The 19,461-nt window shown below is 38.2% G+C and overlaps 1 protein-coding gene across 3 annotated transcripts in view; it reads left to right on the forward strand.

Moving 5' to 3' along the window:
- Positions 1-19,461, forward strand: part of fndc4b (fibronectin type III domain containing 4b) — a 206,766-nt gene that overhangs the window by 153,320 nt on the left and 33,985 nt on the right. For all 3 annotated transcript variants that reach the window (XM_043682520.1, XM_043682510.1, XM_043682517.1), the window contains one exon: positions 6,090-6,173. In XM_043682520.1, coding sequence (XP_043538455.1) covers positions 6,090-6,173 — 84 coding nt within the window. The remainder of the gene's footprint in view (positions 1-6,089; positions 6,174-19,461) is intronic.

A 19,461-nucleotide genomic window follows, 5' to 3' on the forward strand; every position in this document is an offset into this window, starting at 1 on the left:
TGAGTGCCCTAAATTCTAGGCTGACACCCCACTGTAACACTGCAGAAGTGCTATACTGTCAGACGTGATGACTTTTAGATGCCACATTAAGCCAAGGCCTCATGTACACTATTAGGTAGATCCACAACACTATTTCAAAGGAGAGTTATCCCTGGTGTCCTGGCCAATATTTATCCTTAATTATGTTGTTATTATTACTTTGTTTGTGGGAGCTTGTGATGATCTAATTAACCATCTAATTTCTTACATTATGAAAGTGACCACATTTCAAAAGTAGACAATTGTCTCTAAAGCACTTGGGAGGCCTCTTGAGGTTATGAAAAGCCTTATAAATGCAAATCTTCCTTTTAACAAATCTTCCTTGCTTTGTCTAATGTTCCCATCCCATTTCAGAACTTTTTAAACTGCATTTCACCCAATGGTTTGATGTGTCATGGATATAATTATATTGGAGAGTCAGGCATATTTTAATGCAATATTGTGCAAAATTTGTATTGACCTGTTTTTCTCGAAGTTTGTCTCATAAAGAAATCACAATTAGTTACATTTTGAAACATAATCAAATAGCCTTCTTAGAGATGTCTGCAGCCTTATTTAGCTCAGGGTCTGTGTAATTTATTTTCCTTCCTGGACAATTCTACTAGTGTCAACCAAATACAGTTCACGTCCAGAAAAAGTGTCAATTTTAAGTAGAAGTTTGGGACAATTAATCAAAGTCAGGGGCCACCAGCTGAAACTAATTTTATCAAATCATTAATGTTACAGCAGAGAAGAAAATAGAACTGGGTATTCCTGGAGTATAAGATTGAATGCCATGACTGAATGTCAGGAAACAAATCTCCTCAGTTCTTCACAGGAAATTGTCTATATCTACATCATCAGGATTGTCTACATTGATATGGTTAATTAGAAATGTCCACCAGTGTGTGTTATCCTGTGCTAAAAACTGACTAACAAAATAATTTTGCAAAGATGTTGGTCAAAAGCAAATCAGTTCTATTGCAGAACATTACTCAGGATGTTTAAACATTATTTCTTTCTAAATACTGTATGCAAAATTTTGCATCCCAAGTGTTTAACACCAGCATTAGCTGAGCTAAGAAGTTCAGTAAGTGAAGGAACAAGTCTCATCTATAATGAATTAGCTAATTTCAGTCAGTGGTGCAACAGGAGTGCTTAATGTTGTCAGTTCCCCTAAGGCAAACTCAGTCAGTATTCCAGCTCCTGATTATTATCAAATGCATCTGGAACACACCCAAACTGAAAACTCTCAAAACTTTCACCATTCAGCTATGATTTCCTTCAGTTAATGGTTTGGAAGCAATCTTGTATCCAAGCTACAAACATTAATCTATTTTCTATTGCTGACCAATCCATTGTGCAGTTCCAGCTTTGCTAAGTTTATTTCCATTTATCACTGCTCAGATTTCTATGCTTTACAAATGAGTATTCTGCACAATATTATTTTTCTAGTCTAGAAATTCAGCTTATGAGACAGTTTCTTTTGTTTGTGATAATAAATTAATTTATGTAAAGTGAAACCACTTTTCACTTTTTCTGTTATTATGAAATGGAAAAATATAGTTTTGAAAATCAAAAGAAGTTGACAGAGATTTTACCTCCATCAAATAACCTCCCATAACTATAAGCACTTATTATGGTCTTCTCAAGGGGAGTATTTCCTGTATATAGGCTGTTTTGAATGTAACCACAGATCCATGTTTATGGTGTGAAATCATCAGAAATAATTTTTCAATGAATCTTTTACAGTCAAATACTAAATTCATCCATCAAGTATGTGGCCACGTAGGCAGAAAGGTTTAAATTTTGATTCACTGTTTGCAACTAGTGAGGATGGTGGGGTGCATGATGATCCTGCATGGTCTATATTTTGGTATGGAAAATCAGCAAACATCACAACTTTCAATCACAATCCAGTCTAATTGGATGTGTACATTTTTGGATGTTGGTTGTGAACAAGATCAAGTAAAGCTGGGAAACCCACACAATTAAATAATCGACTGACTGTCATTGTTGAGGATTTATGTGAATAGCGACTCTTACAAAGGGTATTGCAGACAAAACGTCAGGAACAGTGCCTAAGGTTGGGAGAAAACTGCCTTGAATGGATAAGAGGTCGAAAATGATGTCATTTCTTTCTCATAGGTTGATTTATAACTAATAATATTAAAAGTAATCCTGTATTAACAGCAAGGTGAAATTCTTAGCTAAGAGCTCTAAGGAGTCCAAAATTCCAGAGCAACAAGTTGAATTAATTATTGAAGTATCTAGGCACCTAATGAGTGTGAATTGACAAGAGAGAATTCAGGGGAGAAGAAAGACGACCTGCTGGTACAAAAGGAAGCACATGTACTAGGAACTGATGAACTAAAGAATAGGCTCCATCAATTCACTGCCAGTGATTTGCACGAGCTGCATCAAATGTAAGTTTACAGAATTCAACAAGAGTAAAATGCAAATGGACATATTATAAAACAGCAAAAAAAACTTTTATTTTCCAAGATATTATAATGATCATACTTTGGAAGTTTGTGAAAAGTTTAGATTACCCCTCATCTCAAATTACCCCTCAAGGTAAAATGAAAACAAGTTTGAGGGTAGGCCCAAAGTTGGAAGATCACATAGATCAATTCTAAATACTCATAACTTGGAGACCAGCTGCACGTTAGGTCTACTTACTTTAGAGAAATGCATTTTTAACTGAATGTGATTGTAGTTTAGAAATGAAAAATACAGAGAGGATCCATTCTAGTTAAATAAGTTATTGAAGGATAGTGTCATGATCATGGATCATAACCCTGGATCAACAATAGTATCACTGAACTTTTAATTCCAGCATGTTTTTGTTTTTTTAAAATGAGTGATAACAAAAAGATGATCATGGATATAAATTCACTGGCTGCCAAGAGGGGAGTTCTAGAACCTGTACAGTTAGGAAAAGATTAAGATTAACTGGGAGGAGATAATGAGAGGCTGACTTCCCAACATCCCTCTCACCAGGATACCATTTCCTACTGATATGCATGTCTTTTCTCTTTACAATGAAATTTAGAAAGCAGGGTCTAAAAGTGAACTTAAATTCTGGTCTCTGTGTGTTAGTAACTTAATGACTAGTACATGGACTTCGTAACCATGAAGGTCACAACTTTGAGAACAGCCATTAAACACTCCTGCAAAAGTAAAGAAAGGGAAAAAAATCTCTCTCACTCTGAATGTCACCAGTCAGTCACTGCCAAAAGAAGGCAGGATAAAACTACCATCATCAAAACTTTCAGTTTTATCCAGTATAATGGTTATAACATTTACTATCCTCTCCTCACCGAAACCACCTATCACTATCCCACATACCTTTCCCTCAGCGCCACCTCCCTCCCCCATTTATTTCTCAGCTCCCTTCCCCCTCCCCAGTCCTGATGAAGAGTCCAGCCCAAAGCGCCAATTCTCCAGATCCTCAGATGCTGCCTGACATGCTGTGCTTTTTCCAGTGTCACACTCTATCTACTCTCTTCACCAATGACACAGCAAGTGGCCTGTGCATTTCTAAAGCTTTTATCTTAAATTGGCTTTTTTAAAAGCATAAGTTCATTTAATTTGGAAGTAAAGTATCCACAAGAGAAGGTATACTTTTTTAATCAACCTTGTTGTGACCAATCAGGGGTTAAATCAAATAAAGAGGAGCCACTTCATCTAACCTCACCCAGGAGCTTGATGGTTTCGAGTATCCTGTCTGGAACTGCAACTATTTGTGGGAACCTTGCTTTGGATTGGTCACAATCATAAGGTCGATAATACCAGTGTGCATGTTTACATATGAGTGAATTTCCAAGCTTCTGCTAGTTATGGAGAGCACCATAAAAATTCAGCCCCATAATAAATAGGGTTATTATTAATAAAAGTGTTAATTCAGTGCTACAAAATGCTAAACTTTATTGACAGTCATCACCCTATACCCAAATAAACAATATTTCTGGATCCACTGTAGCCATTTTTAAAAAGTTAGAATTTTAAAAGTTCCTGAAAAGAAAGGATGTTTGTGCTGTAGAAAATAAATTGGCTAGTTAGCCATGGTTAGGTGTGATAGATTCAAATAGTTCTCTGGATCTTTGCTGAGATGAATTTTTCCTTGAATCATCCGCAAGTTAATTTCTTTTATTCTTTTTCTTTGTCTTCCAGGAAGTTACAGGGAATGTAGGCAGATTAATGGTTTTCTTAGTATACTAAATTTGAACAGATCAGATTTAAGTTACTTGATAATCTTGTCTGACCTTTGGCATATGTTGGAATATAGTTACCATTTGACAATCAATGCAAGAAATTGATGAATAAATCAAATTGACGCAAGTTGTATTTAGGAGAACATTCTCAAGAGGATAATATTTAAATGTTGCTGTTGAATGTTAAAAGCCATTTAATGATTCCATAGTGAAAATTCAGAGAAGTGTTTTGGTTTAGCAGGAACTGCAGAATTACTACATGGCTTGGTTCAAAACTAACATGGATTAATTACTGTGAAGTTATCAAAGTAGCTGCTGCAGGTTAATTCTGACCTACAGCCACTAAAAAACTAGAAATGACCATTGTGGATAAGGCTGTATTAGGGATATAATTAACAACTAGCACCTTTTTTCCTGAGATGGCTCAGTTAATAATCCTACAATTACCAGCAGAGACTTTAGAAACACAACAACACCCTTTAATCTAAAAATGGAATACCTGAAGATCCTAAGACAAAGTCAGACATGATGAAATATTGTTTTAATTATGTAAGAATTCTAGAACGAAACTATTAGAACTTTGAACATAGTTTTTTTTGATAAATTAATCACTGAAAAGTAGGATTTATGGCAGATCTTCATCATTAAGGGATAAACTTAAAGTATTACTGATGAGGGACGGAACAAACGTTCTCAGCAGCAGTGTTTCTAGAATAAAAAAGGTGGGTTTGTAGACATGGCCAACAAAACGTTTGAGGCATAACCAATTGTTTCCAACCAATTTTGGTTTCACAAGCTAGTTCAAATTGGAGCTTTTTTTGATGAAGTAATGCAGTTGAGAGAGAAGACTCATTTACATGTGGAGAGGTGACAGCCTAGTGGTATTATCGCTGGACTGTTAATTCAGAGATCCAGGTAATATTCTGGGGACCAAGTCATGGCAGACAACGGAACTTGAATTCAAAACAAAATCTGGAATTAAGATTCTAATGATGACTAGGAGACCATTGCCAATTGTTGGGAAAATGTCCCTTTTGGAAAGACTGCTATTCTCACCTGGTCTGACCTACATGTGACACCAGACCCATATCAATGTGGTTGACTCTTAACTGCCCTCCGGGCAATTAGGGATGGGCAATAAATGCTGCCTAGCCAGCAACATCCTTGGCCCATGAATGAATAAAAAAATGTTTTGAACTTGATTTTAATAGGGTGGCATGGTGGCTCAGTGGTTAGTACTGCTGCCCTACAGCACCAGGGACCCGGGTTCGATTCCTGCCTCGGGTGACTGACTGTGTGGAGTTTGCACATTCTTACCCGTGTCTGTGTGGGTTTTTTCTGGGTGCTCCAGTTTCCTTCCACAATCCAAAGATGTACAGGTTAGGTGAATTGGCTATGCTAAATTGCCCATAGTACTCGGTGCATTATTTAGGGGTAAATATAGGGTAGGGGAATGGGTCTGGGTGGATTACTCTTCAGAGGGTCAGTGTGGAGTTGTTGGGCCAAAGAGCCTGTTTCCATACTGTAGGAAATATAATCTAATATTGAATCATAAGTTAAAGATGCAGTTTTAGAAGTGGTTATCTAAAAAGTGTGAATTACTGTGTATAAATTATTTCCAGCTCTAAAAGGATACTTGGATGACCTGCATATTGATGCATATGAATGAAAACTCACAGGCAATGTATCATTGGGACTTCAAAGTTTAAAAGTGGCATTGAATTTTCTAAGGAAGTTCTTTCTTACTAATGATTCAATTATTCACTGTGTTGAAATCCATTAGTCATTAGCCTTGCTCACTGTAATTGTCACTAGAATTTGTTACCTAAGTATTTTGTTATTTTTTGACTGCAGATGACCCCACAGTCCAGGAAATGAACTTGCCATTGCAGACAGGAGAGATGATCATTATTGTGACTGTGCTGATCATGTGGGCAGGTAAGGGGCTCCTATTTCTGGCAGTTGCTTTTCTGCTAACTAAGTTAGTTATTCATGCAGAGTATGCCTTTGTTGATTTGTTTAAGCCAAAATTAATGATTGTCAACTCGAGTTGGCATTGCCCTTTCATTCGGAGTGATACGTTTGTTGATCTTTTGGTTTAGCAGTAATTTCAGAACTACTGTATGAATTGGTTCAAAAATAACATGGAAGAATTATTGTGAAGTGATCAAAGTCACTCCAGTCAGATAATTCTGACCTACAGCTACTTTACAAAAAGCTAATGGGTAACTAGAGAGTCCATTGTGGATAAGGACAGACTAGTAGTGATATAACAAACAATTAGCACCTTCTTTTTAAATAGCTTTTCTGATGATCCTACATTTACCAGCAGAGCCTTTAGAAATGCACAATGCCAAATCAATCCTTTCTTGCTTCCACTGCTCTCTTTGCTGTGGATAAACTCCATGGACTTTATACCTTCTCGAAATGTAATTCCTAATTATGCATCTGTTCTTTGATGTCCTAGTTTATTCTATATAATGTGTTGCTGGAAAAGCACAGCAGGTCAGGCAGCATCAAAGGAGCAGGAGAATTGAGGTTTCGGGCATAAGCCATTCTTCAGCCCGAAAGGTCGATTCTCCTGCTCCTTTGATGCTGCCTGACCTGCTGCGCTTTTCCATCAACACATTTTTCAGTTCTGATCTCCAGCATCCGCAGTCCTCACTTTCTCCTTATTCTATATAATGGCCGGCAGCACAAGTAAAAATCCTCAGTAGAACCATTAACTGGCAAAACCTTATTTTAATAATGAACTTAATAACTTGAAGAATGTGCACCCAACAATGTTCTAGCTCACCAGCATACTACCGTATCATGTAGTTTAGGTTGCATAGAATGAAATCATGATACTTCATTGTGAAGAGTGATGAGATTTGGATTCACCTAAGTAAGTTATTTTCACAAGTTCTTTAATGGCTTAATTAAGAATTTTCTTGATATTCTGATTAAATGCATGATGATTATCTGTTGTCAACAATAAGATCAACTAACTACAGTAAGAGAATGGCTACACCCATATTAACATAAGGAACAGGTTTGGAAAAAAGTCATAATTAAAAGTTCATCATTACTGATGAGAGCAATGAATGAGAAGACATACAATTCCTTTAGCTTGTGTCATAAAAAGAGGATTCTTTGCATTGAAGCTGAACAGGAGCAGTACTGGAGAGAATGTGTTCATTTGGAGAAATCCAGAGAGCTTGACAATGAGAGGACCTAATTTTCTTTTAATCTGCTGCAGTCGTCCACCTAGCTGTTGATCAAATTGAATGCCATGTTAGTGGCCAGGAGCACATTTGAGCAACACGCTGCTGTATGGATGGATGGATTTCAGCAGTCAGTAGAGGCTGAAGACTCTGTGCTTTGGTTGATGTTAAGTAGGAAATAAAAATATTGAGGCCACCATTAAGAATGAAAGGAATGGGGACATCAAAGATGGAGGAGGTCAAGATTTCCTTGTGAGGAAAACTGCTAAGACATTTTCTTCCTGAGCTATGAGGAGCTGATCTCAAACAGTTACCAACAGCACAGCACCTCTTGCCTCAGATCTGTCTCTCCTTCATCACCAAAGCGTGGTTTTTAAATGTTAAGTAGGCCTTGCCTGCCTTTGCAGGAGCCTCATCAAAAGCCTGATTTGTAGTTGTCATTAGAAACAAGTTAAAGTCAAGCAATAGATTCTAAAGGAATTCATATGAGTGCACATTACAGGGAGAAGCCTGGTTCAAAAATCACTCCAAGCTTTTCTGAGAAATATTATAGGGATATTAAGTGGTTCAGTTCTTTTTCAGAATCCTTGCAGAGTGAAATATATATGTTGAGTTTTCATGACAATGAAAACGTGGTTGGGAATGGTTGTTTGAGATAAGGAAATGCAGAACTTTACTTGAAAACAGCAAATACTTGTGAATTGATTGTTTGATGTTTTCAGTTGTGCAGAAAAATGAAAAGGAAAACGTAAATGCACAGGAATATATTTCCACTTCTGACACTGTTTATAGTTATTACTGCCTGATACCTGCAGACAGATGTGTATTTTAAAGCAAAGCTCACAGTATTCAGTCATGTAAGTAAGGAAGAAAAATGTGTTTGCATAGGACTACTTTGTGTGGCAACTTGCAGACTGCATCAGTTCTCTGGGACAAACACCGCAAGGGGCTATACCTGCATGGTCCATGTGTCCCTCTTCACTGATATCAATGAGGAACACTTCAGAGACCTGTGGTAATACATGCCTTCAGGAAATCTACCTAAATCTGTGTCACACTACTTGAAACATTGCTACATGAATAAATACCGCTCCCTAAACAGTATTTGATGTTATCCTTAAAACATATACAATGGCAGAACTAGTTATGTCACTTTTTTAGTCTCCAGCATTGCTTTTAAGTTTTCATTACAAAAAATTTGGTTTAATCTGTCATCATGTAGATAATTTAACTTGTCCAATAAATGGGTCAGCATAATGCTGCCAAGGAAATGCAGGAGGGTATTTTTGTGTGGGTGGTGTAACTGGCCACTGGAGGCACAGCTGAACAGATGGACTGAACATGTGTTATTTTTAGGTTTAGGTTATTTGCATGTTTCAGAAACTGTTTCAGCAGAATCCTACTCCTTGCTTGGCCTGGCACCTAGGAGAAATAACATCCAGTGGGTTATTCACGTCTCCAGATAAGCTCAGATGAGATTTATATTTATTGATAGACTGTACCTGATGGTAAGACTACTGAGCTGTGCATTACAGGTTCCAATGTCCTACAATGGTACTAACACTTGGTTACTAAGGTCAGAGTCACTTCACAGTTTACTTTAAGGGGTCATCTGAACATATAATGTAGAACGTACAGCAAAGGAACAGGCCCTTCGGCCGACCATGTCTGTGCCAACTGGGTTGCCATTCTAAACTAATATGGCACTATTCTCTATCTGTTCATTTGTCTGTCTAAACGCCTGTTAAACTTTGCTGATGCATCTGTTTCCACCATCTACTCTAGCAGGTCAGACCAGGCACCTACTACCCTCGGTGTAAAAAAATTATTTCACAAATCTACCTTAATTATTTCCCCTCTCACCTTAAACCTATGCCATCTTATTTATGAAATTTCCAACATGGGAAAAAGGTTCTTGACTACCCATTCTATCTATGCATCTCATTATTTTGTGTACTTCTATCAGGTCATCCCTCTGCCTCTGATGCTCTAGTGAAAACAATCCAGGTTTGCCCAACCTCCCCTTATAGCTAATATTCAGGCAAATCTCTTTTGCATCTTTTCCAAAACCTCCACATCCTTCTTAGCATCCAGAACTGCACTCAATACACCAAATATGGCCTCACAAATGTCTTACACAGCTGCAACATAACTTGTTAACTATTAGACTCAATGCAAAGGCAAACATGCCGTAGCCTCCTTTACCACCTTTGCCACTTTCATGGAACTATGGACTTGCACACCAAGATTTTTCTGTAGATCAATGCTCAAAAGGGTCCTACCATTAATTGAATGCTTTCCTCTTGTATTTGACTTCCCAAAATGCATCATCTTACACTTGTCCAGGTTAAAGTGCATCTGCTGTTTTTTTGGTCAGCATTCCAACTGATCCATACTTTCTGTATCACTTGATAACCATCCTCGCTGTCCACAACTCCCCCAATTTTCACAAACAAAAACTAAAATTACTGAAAGGTCTGGCAGCATCCGCAGAGAGAAACTGGAGTTAATGTTTCAGGTTGAGTGACCCTTCCTCAGAATTACCTGAATTTTCATCAGGTCTACAAATGTATGAATCACCCCACCTACATTTTCATCCAAATTATTATGTACGTTTTATATAACAAACAATAGATGTCCCAGTACTGATTCTTGTGCAATGCCACTGGTCCAAGACCTCCAGTCAGAAAAGCGCATCTCCCCAGCTATCCCCTGTCTCCTCTGACCAAGCCAATTTTGTATCCAATTTGCCAACTTGCTGTGAATCCCATACTTAATCATCTGGACTAGTTTACCATGAGGGACTTTGTCAAATGTTTTAGTGAAGTCTACGTAGACAACATCCACTGCCCTACCCTATCTTTGTCACTTCCTCAAAAAACTCAATCAAGTACGTGGAACAAGACCTTCCCCACATAAACCCATGCTGACTATCCCTAATAGGTCCATTCTTTTCCAAATGTGAATAAGTCCTGTCCCTAAGAACCTTCTCGAGTAATTTCCCTACCACTGATGTGAGGCTCTATGACACAACACATTCACGTGGAATTCCTTTATTTGTTATTCTCCCAGGCTCACTACCATATTTAAAATTAGTAAGTTTCCTGTTGCTTTTAGTATAGTAATAGAGGAACTTTGCATCATTATCATTCAACAATATCTCTAGCCCATAAATTTGTAAAATAAATTATAAAAGTCCCTCTCCAATGGTGGAAAGAACTCTCACCTGTGTACTGTAAGCACTGTTTCATTTCATGGAACAATTCTTTGTTATTTAATAGTACAGTGCATTATTTCTATAGTTTCATTTCATCCCTAGATATAAATGTGCAGTACAAAAATTGAAATGTTTATACTGGTAATAGGTTTATGTAATAATTTTATAAATCAGAGACAAAGTAATTGACAAGAGTTGTTGGTTTTGGGGATTCTTTGACACAGGCTGTGGTGATTTGAATGGAATTCAGCAGGTTGAACTGTTAAATTCATCCTATTCCCATTTAATAATATGCTGTGCAGTGCTGTAAAGGGAAATGTGGGTATGTGTAGATTATGTCTCCGAGAGGCTTTACTGCAAACTAGTATTAAAAGATATGAACTGCTTCTCTACATCATCTCAGAGGGCCACATTTCAAAACTGTGAGCCCCTGCTGCAAAGAATGAATGTTAAAGTTATTCAAATAAAATACATGATACAAGGGAGTTTTGTAGCAGGGGTCAATGGCATACACAGATTGGGATGTTCAACCAGAAATAATGCTAGAACCATCTTATCCTAAAGAAGTAGACTTAATAATTTACAAGAATGTTATGGCTTTGGTCACATACTATTCTGTTCATAAAGTATGTCAGTGGCGTATTTTATTGCTCAATTTTTAGGAGGACGTCTCTTATGTAAAGCAATGTTTTTTATTATGTTACATTGTGCCTGAACCTCTAGAGTTGAATGGCCATTATTGCAAATGTACCACAGCAAAGGATTACTTTTAAATCATAGGTGACCCTTTTGTTCATAAAGTCATAACCAGAATGATTTAATTTTTGGCTGAAGAAAAATTAATCAAAATATGAATATCATAATTAAATTCATATAAGTTCAGCTGGTTAGTAGCCTGGTTAAGTGGCCTTCGTTTGCCCTGAGCTGGGGAGCATTCAGAAGTTCAAATGAGGGAAAAGGATTGGCCTCTTAAAGCCATGCTCCTGTGCTTGATTCTAACCTGCCTGATCACCCCACAGGGAGCAACAATAAAAGTAGGCTGTCTTTGCAGTCATGGAGCCCCTCAGTGTAGGCATCAGCAGGCAGTCTTCAGAACCAGAAGCCTAATTGACCACCAGCTTCTAAGAACCAAGACATCAATATCAAGGCCAGTGACAGGTTGAGAAGCTCATCAGTCCACTCTTAAGAAGTTGATTGTTATGCAATATGACGAGCTTTCTCAGCAATGGAAACAGCGATTTAGTCAACACCGAATATGCCCATCCTCACATTTAGTCTTAATAAGGGAAAAGGTCAGCAAATCCTTTTTCACAATATGCATTCTTGTTTGATTTCTATTTTAGTTGTTCAGAGAGGAATATCATTCTTGGATTACTCCTTGTTCTGTTCATATTCTTTTTAGAAGAGGTTGCATGCAGGAACCAACAAGAGTGGGACGATATGGAATATTTCACAAAGGATAAGTGGAATCAGCACTGATGACTAAATGGCAGCAATTAAATTCAATGATAGTACTCATGTTTGTGATTTCTCCTATATTTGCAGACAAAAGGCTTATGAATGAGTGGTTATTTGTTTGTTTAATGCTAAATAAGCATTACCATCAAGTTAAGCTTTCAAATTTTTCTTTTGACCTATCCTTTGTATTGAAATCCATTTTGTTTAAAATGTGCTTCTCAAATTTTCAAATGACAACTCAAATCACACCAGCTGACAGGGTACAGGACATCAATGATATAGCACAATTAAACATGATTTTTTTTTCTGATAGTCTTGTAATCATCTCTTCAAGTAACTGTGCATATATTTTCATTCTTCGAGCTCTCAACAGAAAACCTTACTCTAAAGGCAGATTTCATCTGTTCTCACTTCATGACTTATTTAGCACATCTGCAAGATCAATCTGAACATAAGATTATCTAATAAAATGCTCCCCATTAGAGATGACTTAAGTTAATAGATCTAAAATTGAAATGGCTCTGATTTGATGATGTAAATGTACAATGAATCAATATCTTACACAATATTTTCTATTATTGGCGCTCACTGCTGTCTAATTGATTGATATCAGCTTATTAGCTATCAAACTCACACTGCATCTTTACACAATGCTGATTAAACAATTGTTTCCAGAAATGGCTGCAGGATAAGCTGTAATGTCTTGATCATTTGTGGTAAGAATACAGTTGTCTTCAAAGAACTAGTGATGGATTTGTCTCTGTTTCTTTGGAACACACAAAGTCAAAGACAGAAGCCAAATTCTCTACATTTTAACAATGTTCTTGTTGGTCAATCAACAGTGAATGCAGAAAATATTGGAGAAAATCATATTTCTCCAGATAATTCCAGGAAAATTCCAGATACACCACTTGTCATTGTACATATTTGAAAATTATTTGTCTGTTAACTTGGCAATAATTCAGACCTCAAAATATATGGAAAAGGCTGTTTACTGCTAGAAATGAGAAAAGTGATCCACTGCTGAAGTACAAATTATGTTTAGTACTGACCTCGCTGCTTTCATCTAATAACACTACAAAATACAGAAGCAGAACAAGACACTTCAACTCATCTAGTATGCTCTGTCATTCAGTGAGATCATGGCCAATCTAATGGGCAGTACGGTGACACAGTGATTAGCACTGCTGCTCACAGTGCCGGGGACCTGGATTCAATTCTAGCTTCAGGTGACTGTGTAGAGTTTCCGTTTCTGCATTGGTTTCCTCTGGATGCTCTGGTTACCTCTCACAGTCTAAAGATGTTCGTGTCAGGTCCATTGCCTGTGTTAAATTTCCCCATAGTGCCCAGTGGTGTGCAGGCTGGGTGGGTTGGCCATGGTAAATGCGGAGTATGGGCATTGGGTGGTTCTGGGTGGGATGCTCTTTAGAAGACTGGCTCAGACTTGATGGGCTGAAAACAGAACATAGAAGAGTACAACACAAGAGAGGGGCCTTCAGCCCATGATGTTGTGCAGAACATGATGTCAAATTAAACTAATCCCTTCTGTCTGCCCTTGGGCTATATCCCCCCACTTCTTGCATATTCATGTGCTGATCTAAAAGACTTTTAAATGCCCTATTGTATCTGCCTCCACCATCACCCCTAGCAAAACGTTCCAAACTCCTATTCCCCTCTGTGTAAAAAAAGTGCCCCTCACAAGTCCTTGGAATGTTCTCCTTCTCACCTTAAATGCATGCCCCTGGTTTTAGACATTGCATTTCCAGGAAAAAGATTCTGACTGTCAACCTTATCTATGCACCTCATATTACAGACTTCTATCAAGTCACCCTTCAGCCTCTATTGTTCCAGAGCAAACAGCCCAAGATTTTCTAGCCTCTCCTTATAGATCATACCAGCTAATCCAGGCAGCATCCAGGTAAACCTCTTCTACACCCTCTCCAAAGCCTCCACATCCTTCCTATAATGTGGCAACCAGAATTGAATGCAATACTCTAAATGTGGCCTAACCAGAATTGAATGCAATACTCTAAATGTGGCCTAACTAAAGCCATAAAGAGCTGCAACATGACATCTTGACTCTTGTACTGAATTTCCCAACCAATAAAAGCAAGCATGCCATACGGCTTCTTTAGCATTTTATCTATCTGCATAGCCACTTTCAGGGAGCAATGGACTTGAATCCTGAAGAAGGGCTCATGCCCAAAACGTCGATTCTCCTGCTCCTTGGATGCTGCCTGACCTGCTGCGTTTTTCCAACAACACATTTTCAGCTCTGATCTCCAGCATCTGCAGTCCTCACTTTCTCCTAGAACATTTAAAAAGTGTCTGGATGGACATATGAATAGGAAGTGTTTAGAGGGATATGGACCAAGTGTTGGCAAATACGACTTGATTAGGTTAGAATATCTGGTCAGCATTCATGAGTTGGACTGAAGAGTCTGTTTCTGCGCTGTACATCTCTATGACTCTATGATTCTATTAACTGTATACTTTTTCTTAACATTTGATCTCCTAAAGTACAGCAATTCACACTTTTTATGTTTGGATTAAACTCCATCTGCTATTTCTCTGCTCATACCTGCAACTGATCTGTATCCCAATGTATCCTTTGACAACCTTATACACTATCCACATCTCTACCAATCTTCGTACCATCTGCAAACTTACTAACCCACGTATCCACATTTTCATCCAATTCATTTATGTATATATCACAAACAGTAGAGGTCCCAGTATAGATCCCTATGGAACACCACTAGTCACTGAATCCCAGCCTGAAAAACAACCTTCCACCACTATCCATTGCCTTCTATGGGCAAGCCAATTCTGAATCCACATGGTCAAGCATCTTAATCTTCTGGATGAGCCTACCATGAAGAACCTTGTTGAAAGTCTTACAAAAACCTATGCAGACAACATCCAGTGCTCTACCCTCATTGATAACCTTTGTCACCTCCTTGAAAAATTCAATCAAGTTAGTAAGATGTGACCTGCCTGGGAACAAAGCATGTTGACAGCTCTTTATTAGGAGAAAGTGAGGACTGCAGATGCTGGAGATCAGAGCTGAAAAATGAGTTGCTGGAAAAGCGCAGCAGGTCAGGCAGCATCCAAGGAGCAGGAGAAGGGCTTATGCCCGAGATATCAATTCTCCTGCTCCTTTGATGCTGCCTGACCTGCTGCGCTTTTCCAGCAACACATTTTTCAGCTCTTTATTAGGCCATGCTTTTCCAAATGCATGTAAATCATATTGCTGAAAATTCTCTCCAACAGCTTCCCAACCTATATCAAAACTATAACTTGGATTATCCCTATTTTCCTTCTTGTATAGAGGAATAGTATTAGCTACTCGCCAATCCTCCAGCACCTCTCCATTGGCATTTTGTGGTGTTAAGCTGTTTCCAGAGGATACAAAGATCTTGGTCAAGGCCTCTACAATCTCATCTCTTGCCTCTCTCAGTAACCTAGGGAAGATTCCATCAGGCCTTGGGGACCTATCCACCACAATGCTCTTCAAGAGACCCAACACCACTTCTTTCCTGATCTCAAAATGCCCTAATATATTAGTATGCTCCACACAAATCTCACCATCCTCCATATCCTTCTGCTGGGTGAATACTGATGCAAAGTACTCATTTAGAATCTCACCCACATGCTCTGCCTCTGAGCACAAGATCTTTTATCTTGAGAGGTCCTATCTTCTCCCTAGTTATCCTGCTGTTTTTAATGTATTATAGAATGCGTTGGAAATCTATTTAACCCTGCTTGCTAAGGTCAGTTCATGGCCCCATCTTACTCTCCTAATTCCCTGCTTGAGTTCTTTCCTGGTTTCTTTACATGCCCCATGGACCTTGTCCAATTTTAGCTTCCTAAACCTTACACATGACTCTGGAATGGCCTCTGTTTGCTCCATAGAGATTCAATGATAAACCTTAAAGCTACTTTCCTGTCTTTTCGCTATAAGCCACGATTCAATTACTGATTAAAAATCTGCCTAGTTCAGCCCTGAATATACTTAATGACCAGTCTCTACAACACTTTGCAGTAAAGAATTTCATATGCACTAGCCTCTGAGATGCAAGATCCCTCCTTATCTGTCTTAAAGGCTTGACCCCTCATTCTGAGTTTATGCCATGTCATGCTAAACTCTCCCACTAGGGGAAACTACCTTTCCACAACTGACCAATCAAGTTCCTTAAATATCTTTGATGTTTCAATAAGCTTGCATCTTATTCTTCTAAACCCAAATGAGTACAGGCCTAACCTTCTCCTTAGACAGTTCCTTCATACCTGGGGTCAACCTAATAAACCTTGTCTGGACATATCCAAAATCAGTATTTCTTCACTTTTGATAAGGGACCAAAACAGTTCACAATATTCCTAATGTATTCTAACTAGCATCTTGCGTAGTTTTAGGAAGACTTACCTATTTTTATAGCACGTTCCCTTTGAAATAAAGGCCAATATTCTATTTGCCTTCCCTATTACCCGATTTATGTGATTTATGCACCCAGATTTTCAAATTCCTCCATTAGATTAGATTAGATTACCTACAGTGTGGAAACAGGCCCTTCGACCCAACAAGTCCACACCGACCTGCCGAAGTGCAACCCACCCAGTCCCATACCCCTACATTTGCCCCTTCACCTAACACTACGGTCAATTTAGCATGGCCAATTCACCTAACCTGCACATCTTTGGACTGTGGGAGGAAACCGGAGCACCCGGAGGAAACCCACGCAGACACGGGGAGAATGTTCAAACTCCACACAGTCAGTTGCCTGAGGCGGGAATTGAACCCGGGTCTCTGGCGCTGTGAGGCAGCAGTGCTAATCACTGTGCCACCGTGCCGCCCATCTTGTAGCCCTGTGCAGTCTTTCTCTGTTTAAATAATATTTAGCTCCTGTCAATATGCAAATTTTCCCACATTATATTCCATCTGCCAAGTATCTACCCACTCCTTTAACCTGTCTATATCCTTCTACAGACTCTGGGTCACCCTCACCACTTGCCTTCCCATCTTTTTTTTGGCATCTGCAAATATAACTATAGGACATTTATTTTTCTCAATCAAGTCATTAATCTATTTCGTAAATAATTTTGGTCCCAGAACTGATCCCTGTAGCACTGCATTACTGACAGAGTGCCATCCCAAAATTGTCTCCCTCATTCCAACTCTCAGTCTTTTATTAGTTAGCCAATTCTCGATTCATCTAATACACTAATTGCAACACATGGGCTCGTCTTGATTAGCCTAATATTTGGTACCTTATCAAATGCCTCCTGAAAGTCCAAATATATTCCACCCACTACTTCCCCTTTGTCTATCCTGCTTGCCACTTCATCAAAGAATTCTAGTAAATTTGACAAGGCATGATTTCTCCTTCATGAAGCCATGCTGACTCTGCTTAATCATATCCATTTTTCAATGCTCTAATATAACATTCTTTATAACGCATAGGGTAGCATTTTCCCAATAATCAACATTAAGCTAACTGGCCTATAGTTATTTTTTCCTTGTCTACTTCCCTTTTTATGTAAAGGTGATACAATGGCAGATTTCCAGTTCTTTGAGATTTTTCCAAATCTAATGATTCTTGGACGGTTACTACTTGTGAATCTACTTTTTCTGTAATTATTTCTTGAAATTACTACTGAGTATCAAACAGAAAGCATTGGTCACATTTTCTGTTGCTGATTATGGTTAGTTTGTGCCTTTTGTGAGAATTTCCTATCTATTTCTCTTAAACTCAGAACAACAATTGTGAAATGTATAAGGCTGTAATCAGAGGATTTATGACTTAGCTCAGCAAAATTCTTTTGCAAGACATTGCCAGATTGATCAGGCACAGTCTTTTTGTGCTTCATGTATATTTTGGATTTCTGTTTTGGTTTCTAATCTGTGGATTTTTTTCTCAATGAGGAGCACACAATGCAATTATAACAAAGTCATTTGATCCAAGATGCTGCAAATTGATAAACATGCCTATTTAGTTAATTTAATGGGCATGTATGGGCACAATTTGCTAGAAGCCTTTCTTGACTTTGTTAGAATCTATTTCTTCAAACTGAGGTAAAGAACAAAGAGCTGATTCCTTTTTTCTTGTCAGCTAGGTGAGATAGCTATTGCTCCGGGAATGCATAATTTATTCTGTCAACGTCTATTAGAAGAGGTTTGAAGATCAGCTGTCTGACAGGTCATGTGTTAGTACATAAATATGCAACATATGATGATGCTTTTACTATCTGTCACCAAGTCTCACACCTTTTCTAAATTATTTTCATTGTGAATCATAAACTGCAAGCTGTGATTTTCATCTTTTTGCTAATCATTTTTAATTTATTGCACGAGGCACATTTTTCCCATGATGAAATCTCAATTACTACCTTGCACAAAAATTCACAATGCCTCTAAGCAACGATTGGCATTCTTCAATTTTAGAATCAAACACGGGATATAGAGATTTCCATTCATTTGTAATTGAGATTGCAGCTGGCATTTCGAATTGTGAGAATTTCACTGCAAGGAAACCCAAGCTCAAAAGTTGGTGCTAATTTCAAATAGAGACCTCATTTTGGTAGTTCTCGGACTGAACATAAAGCATTGGAATCACAACTTTATGTTGTGCACATTCGCATTCTTGAGGAGTGGTCAAGGTCTGTTTAAGTGTCATGATCTGAATGTATTTCAGTTACAAGTTATTTGAAAGTACGAAAGAGAAAACAAAATAAGAGGCTGCGTGTGTCACTTAAAGCTGAATAGAAAAGCTGCTGGACTGTTTTGATTGACAGACTATCTGGTGTAGCTTTCTAAAGAAACAGCACCATCTGTTTCTGCAGCTTCAAAATATTTCTGTTGACTTCTCCTAAGCACTGTGATTAGAGCATTTATTATGAATGCTTGACTAAGTTTCAGGAGCTATTAGCTCAGCAGAGAGCTTGAAATGAGTTCATATTTTGCTTGCCAACTGAAAGACGTTACTTGAGGATGTCATATTTGATGTTAATGAATTAAAGTTTAATTTTTATTTTTAATATCCAGTCATGGGAAGTGGGTAATGCTGGCTGTGCCAGCATTTATTGGCTATCTCTCATTGCCCTCAAGATGGTGGTGGTGTTCTGCCTTCTTGAATCGCTGCAATCCATTTGGCATAGATACATCCACAGAATGTTCTCCCCATTACCATTGAGAGAACTATGTCGATATGTATTGATAGTGACCAGCTTGGAAAGAAATATGAAGGTAATGGTGCTGTTAAGTATTTGCTGCCCTTGTCCTTCTAGACAAGGTTGTAGGTTTAGGATGTGCTGGCTAAGGGCACTTCATAAATTTCTGGAGTGTATC

Source organism: Chiloscyllium plagiosum, chromosome 3 (assembly GCF_004010195.1).
Source record: "Chiloscyllium plagiosum isolate BGI_BamShark_2017 chromosome 3, ASM401019v2, whole genome shotgun sequence".
Classification (NCBI taxonomy): Eukaryota; Metazoa; Chordata; class Chondrichthyes; order Orectolobiformes; family Hemiscylliidae; genus Chiloscyllium; species Chiloscyllium plagiosum.